The 5,945-nt window shown below is 50.0% G+C and overlaps 1 protein-coding gene across 1 annotated transcript; it reads right to left on the bottom strand.

Annotated features, from left to right (window-relative positions):
* Positions 1-1,487: 1,487 nt before the first annotated feature.
* Positions 1,488-3,169, bottom strand: LOC147967822 (putative E3 ubiquitin-protein ligase SINA-like 6). Its single transcript, XM_087523265.1, has 2 exons — positions 2,607-3,169; positions 1,488-1,503 (listed from the first exon to the last, which is right to left on the bottom strand). The coding sequence occupies exons 1-2, from the start codon at positions 3,167-3,169 to the stop codon at positions 1,488-1,490; spliced, it is 579 nt and encodes a 192-aa protein (XP_087379391.1).
* Between the last annotated feature and the right edge of the window lie 2,776 nt (positions 3,170-5,945).

Here is a 5,945-nt window from a genome sequence, read left to right as displayed (position 1 = left end):
TGGTTCTGGGAGGGAACGTGTCACCTTTGTGTGCATAATTCAAATTTGAAATACAAGCACATGTTCTAGTGCACCAAAGTTGGTTGAAAAATCACATGTGTGTCCTCGGGTAAATTTATAGGTTCCATGCAAAAAATGGGAATGAAATTCAAAATCCTGGGCGCCGTGGCTGGGTTGGAAACATTGAGGAACTTAGTTTTTTAATTCCTGTAAATGCAAAACACGCATGAAAATAATGAAACTTGGCTTGGTGCCATGACATGGCACCAACATGCTGTGGTAAATTTGCAGTCCGATTTGCGAAGGCGCAGACATTAACAATCAACAAAGTCAGTTTGGAACAAGTGTTGTCACGTTACAATCGGAAACACAAGTATTATTGAAACCGTGGGCGTTCTACTTACTAGTACCATTTACGTGACGCCATGGGTCCCCATTTTTTGTTAGCTAGGAGGCGCCATGCAGGGTAGCTATTTGAGTACGAGAGGCGTGCGATCAGACCCCTGCGCAGGCTTATCGGGAGGAGAGCCCTTTGACCTCCATCTGCCGTCCACCTCTCTCGCAAGGTCTCCATTAATGGCGCCCGAGCCTCTTTTTAATGGTGTGGCTATGTCTCACTCGACTGAGATTTAAGAGAGAGAGAAAAAAATCTAAAAGCACGGATCTTGATGTAAGATCCGACGGACCTATATAGCATCTACTGCGACTTATAGCAAGACTGATGAATATATAAGGACGATTAATTTATTTATTTTTATCAAAGAAGGGCTTGTCCCTTCCGATTTTTATTACTGAAAACCACCACAATTCACATGAAATTCAGCACAACTCCAGCCTAACACGAAGGACTAAAAGCTACCAGATTGAAATAGCAACATCCCAAGAGGTCAACAAAGGCCAAACATCCGCGCTAGAACCCAACATTTCACAACCGACGACACAATCCACATCCTAAACCGATTATTACATCAAAAGAAACCAGGAAACTGAAGGAAGCCCAGCAGCAACTAGAAGAACAGCAACGCCAGGGTCGCCACAGCAAGAGTTTTCTTCATTCCAGCCTCGCAACATTGATCTTCCACAGAAAGATAAGGACGATTAATTGTCTTACATAATTAGAAAGATAATTAAAAAAGCCACATGCGGCTACGCCCGAAATACACAAGGGCAAAAGAAGAAGGAAGACAAGGATCTGGCTCACTGATCTCTACTTTCTTGATGCGTTGCTACAGGCCGTGGGAACTAGTCTCCGTGGTGAGCGGCGATGAGCTCTTTCATGTCCTCAATACGCTGCTTGAGAACATCCATGGATTCCTCCACAAGCCTTTGGCGCTCGTTGCGGAGCATGTCATTCTCGTCCATAAATTTCTTGACGATGACGCCGGTCCTCTTCAACAAGGTACTGGTCTCCTCCTGCTGGTCTGCACTTCGGACGATCTTCTCCCTCAGCAGGTCGCGCTCGGCCCGGAGCCTCTCATTGCCCTCCCTTAGTACGCCGATAACCTGTTCAAACGAGGCTTTCATGTTAATCGCACAGCCAGAGATCTGATCTATCTGGCTATGGACAATCGCATTCATGCGCCTGTAACAGACGTCACCTACCCGCGAGAAATTTTCCCAGGCCGCCATGGCGCGGCGGGACATCTCTGCTGCATTCGTGGCGTGGCAGGACATCTCTGCTGCTTCCGCGGTGCGGCCGGACCAGTCTGCTGCATCGACGGCGCGGCGGGACCGCCGTGCTGCTTCAGCGGCGCGGCGAGACCTCTGTGCTGCTACTTCCTCATGGCGGGACATGTCGGCTGCTCTCGCAGCGAGGCGGGACATCTCTCATGCTTCCGCTTCCATGCTCGCCTCTCCCTGGTGGCAATCTCTCGACCTAGAACTCACGCTGGCCATGGCAGATGCAAGGGAAGGATGTTGAATGACTTCTTTGTTTTTGTGGATGAGGAGTTGAGGAGGAATGTGCAGTCATCTTGGCATACTAGTATTTATAACCGAGTACTAGTACGCTCCTAAGTGGGAAACCGTTTAGGTTGTGATCGGTGTGAACAGGTTTGCAATTCAATATAGCATGGAATAATTTGGAATGTGACGAGACGCAAGCTCAAAATTTATTGACGGTTCTAGTTTCGAAGTGTGGCACTATTCCCGGATGGAGTACTTCTTTTTCTACTACCTCCTTTCCGGTTTTATAGGGCTTATCTGAAAATTTTAGTTTTTCCATTTTATAAGGCTCAATTTGGTTGTTCCCCAACACATGTTCAGATTCCAAGGTGCATTAAATCATTGCATGCAAGTATCATGAGAAAATTGACCAATACATGTACTTTATGCATGCATGCATTGCAATTAATGCATTGATAAACATAAATTTTTGAGTACTTCTTACCCAAAGGAACTTATATCCAACAGACACAAAATATCCGTTCGACTGTTGGAAATTACTGATCTGACGTCGAAGTAATTGCTGCATCGCCACCAAAACCCACCATTTCTTAAGCGAAAGTAGACCAAGGTAATCCATATATTAGCATATTACTAAGATAAACAGAAGGCACTGTAGAAACATTTAGGACGTGAGCTTGTCAATCTGAATGTGGAGGGACACAAGCTTAGCCCCGGCCAGCAGCTTGGGCGGAACTGTCAAGAAGGTCAGCTCTTGCACGTCGACGTCGCTGGGATCCTTGCTGCTTCTCACCTCCATTTCCACCTCGACAGCGTCGGTCGTGCCTTCGGGCTCCCCCAGCGGGTCGTTCGCCCACAGCTTGGCCACGTAGTGCGGCAGTGGGGACGCCCCCGCTCTGATGCAGACGACCGATACGGTGATAGGCGCGCCGATGTCGAGCATGCCGCCGACCAAGAAAAACACGCAGCGGTCCTCCTCCGCGAACAGCAAGAGTCGTGGCTCCGACAGTGGCACTTTCAGCTGGAGCACCTTGCCGTACTGGATCCTGTGCACGGGCATGGGATGCGCGGTGCTGATGTGGTGGTAGAGCGCCGGCGGCGGGCCATCGTAGCTGCAGACAGGCACGGGGCATATGCAGGGCGCGAGCGGACACATGCTCTGGTGATCGACGAGCTTGTGGTAAGTGACATAGAGCCCACAGCCTTCGTGCGGGCACTCCACCCTCACCGATGAAAGGACGGAGTCCACCGCCGTGTTACGCATGTCGAAGCCACCTCCGCGCTCGCACTTCGGGCACTACCGCTGGTTCCCGGGGCGCTCGACGCGGCAGTCCGCGCAAGCCAGGTGCCCTCCCTTGCACTACAGAAATCAATCGAACAGCACATCAATCAAGAAACCTGCACCTTGCTCAATCAGCCGAACGTACGAGGTGTATTCAAACCTCATACACTCGAGGCGTCAAGGGGCGGAGGCACAAGAGGCAGTGGAGCACGGTGAGTCCATCGAGACCTTAGAGAGCTCCATCGTCGGGTCCTGTTCGGTCTGCATGATCTCACCCTCCTCGTGCACAACCATCTCTCGACTTGGGCCGGGGTATTACAAAGCAAGTATCAAAAGGAGAGTCACGGCATGCATGCATGCGTTGTAATTAATGCATCGGTAAACGCAAATTATTGAAATATATCGAGTGCAGTGCTTTGATGTGTCGCGTCAACTCGTACATCAACGAGAAGTTTGACTATCATCTCCCTCACGGACTTAACTGCACCTGTTGGGCCCACCTGTCATACACGTAAAGGCAGGAGCATCCCTCCCTCGCCCATGAGCGTGGTGGCTGGCAAGACTAGGAGAAGCTTTCGCTACACGCTCTCCCTCCCGCACGCAGTAGACATGCAGCAGTTCAATTGGTGTCAGATGGCCAGAAGCGTACTGTAGTACTCCTCCAGTGCAGTACTAGTACTCCATCATTGTTCGACTTCCCGAAGAGGCAAAGAGCCAAGCGCAGCCCGGACGCTCGTGTGGCAGTTCATGTGTAGAGTAGTCTAGGATAGCATGTACCGTGCCTGTAAGCTTAAAATTGTTGGGGTCGGCTCCATGCTATGTGTCCGTCTCAAAGTTTTTAAAAAAATATTAAAATAGTCTTCTGGCCCTACCTGACACCCTGGTGATTGTAGTTTGCACGCTCATCTGGTCAAGACAGGAATATATATTTTAAGTTGTTTTTTTCCGAAAAGGGGGGACTCCCCGGCCTCTACATCAGAATGATGCATACGTCCACATATATTTTAATTTGTGGCGGGTAAATGTTAGAGGTTCTAGCAAATATATTGTACACTGTGGGTCATTCAGCCATGTTTAGAGGCAAGCATGTGGGGCTAGTGCTATGATGTGTCGCGTAAACTCGTACAACGAGGAGAAGCTTGATTTTACTACACGCCTTCTCCCTCACCCATGCGCGCGGTTGCTGGCAAACGAGGACAGGTTTTGCTTAGTAGTACTTCTACAACAAGCTATCCATCCCGCTCGCGGTGGACGGACATGCAGCAGTGGATTCGACACTGTAGAAGCAGTAGTAGTAACATCATTGTTCGTCTTCTTGAAGAGGCGAAAAGACAAGCGCAAACCGAGCGTTGCAGTTGCGAACATTGGAGCACGCATATAGCCGGGCTCTTGCATGAGACGAAATTGCTATGTGAGCCCACTATTGTATGAGTACGTACAACTACTTGCTAGTATAGCCCTGTAAACCAGAAAGGAGTATTTTCCCTTCTAGAGATTTCAACAAGTGACTAGACTACACCGAGATGGAGTACATATGGAGCAAAATGAGTGAATCTGCACCGTAAATAAATACGTACTAGTTCTATCGTTTTCCTCTCCGAGGTGCACAATATCGAGTATACTGACTAGTCTCTTTTTGACACGCATTTATGTTTTTTTACACAGTACAGACGCAAGCGCTCATATACACGCGCATACACTCACCCCTATGAACGCACACACGCACGGCACTATCATCTTGAAATTTATGAAGTCACCATAGGCACCTCGTCGTCGACGGGTCCATAGGTGCTTGAATGCCAAGGAGGGAGAGGGTAGCGGTTCCCGAGACGTTGAACGATCAATGATGCATCCTCAATTACATGCAGAGGGAATTAATTAGAGAAGCAGAATAGAGCCAGCATGATGTGAATGCAACAGAGTTTGGACTCTCATGTAATAAAGGCGCCCCACCACTCCAATCCATCTACTCCCAAGTCTCTGCGCAACACTGCTCACTCCAATCCAAGACCAAGTGACCAGAAGCCACAAGCACCTATGGAGGCGATGGACGCGAGGGGCAGTTGGCTGTCCCAAATCATCTAAGGTGCCGGCCTGTGGCCCCGCACCGCGCAGTGTTTCCAGACGGTGTTGGCGACCGCAGGCATCGTAGCCCTCGCCGATGCCGGCTTCGCCTCTCATATAGACGACATGATGGTCAACTCCATCCGCAAGTACACCGCCGTCAAGAAGCGCGCGGACAACCTTGCCGTACTGCTCTAGCTCGCGCGCCCAGGCTCCTCATTGCCTGCCATCCTCATCGGCCTCCATGGTGACGAACTCTTTCAAGCCCTGGTGGCCCTGCAGGTGCCAGAGGTCGCGACGAAAAATGTGCACCTCGAGGCCGCGCTCGCCGCGCAGCGCCTCACCATGCAAGAAACCGTCGACCTGCACATCCACGTCTATGAGGAAATTGTCTACATAGGCCACTACAAGGCAAGCGAGGACAGAAAGACGTTGGCCTTCTTCCAGTGGCTGGAATCTTTGGACGCCATTGTGCAGAAGCACGTCGATCTGGCCATGAAAGCCGTTGCTACTTAGGCGTCGTTCGGTGGGCCGGTGCCCTGAGTTCAGGAGGTGGACGTCGTCGATGGATGCATCTCTTCTTCTTGCCTCCTGTAACCAGCACTACATCGCCTCGTGGCCTTAATGTTTTATTAGTATAGTACTCCCTCCGTTCCCAAATATAAGTCTTTCTAAAGATTCCAGCAAGTGACTA

The sequence above is a fragment of the Triticum urartu genome, chromosome 5A (genome assembly GCF_056163025.1).
Source record: "Triticum urartu cultivar PI428250 chromosome 5A, HENAU_Tu73, whole genome shotgun sequence".
NCBI lineage: Eukaryota > Viridiplantae > Streptophyta > Magnoliopsida > Poales > Poaceae > Triticum > Triticum urartu.
The sequence above is the reverse complement of the archived record's forward strand: the minus strand, read 5'-3'. Positions and strand labels throughout refer to the sequence as shown.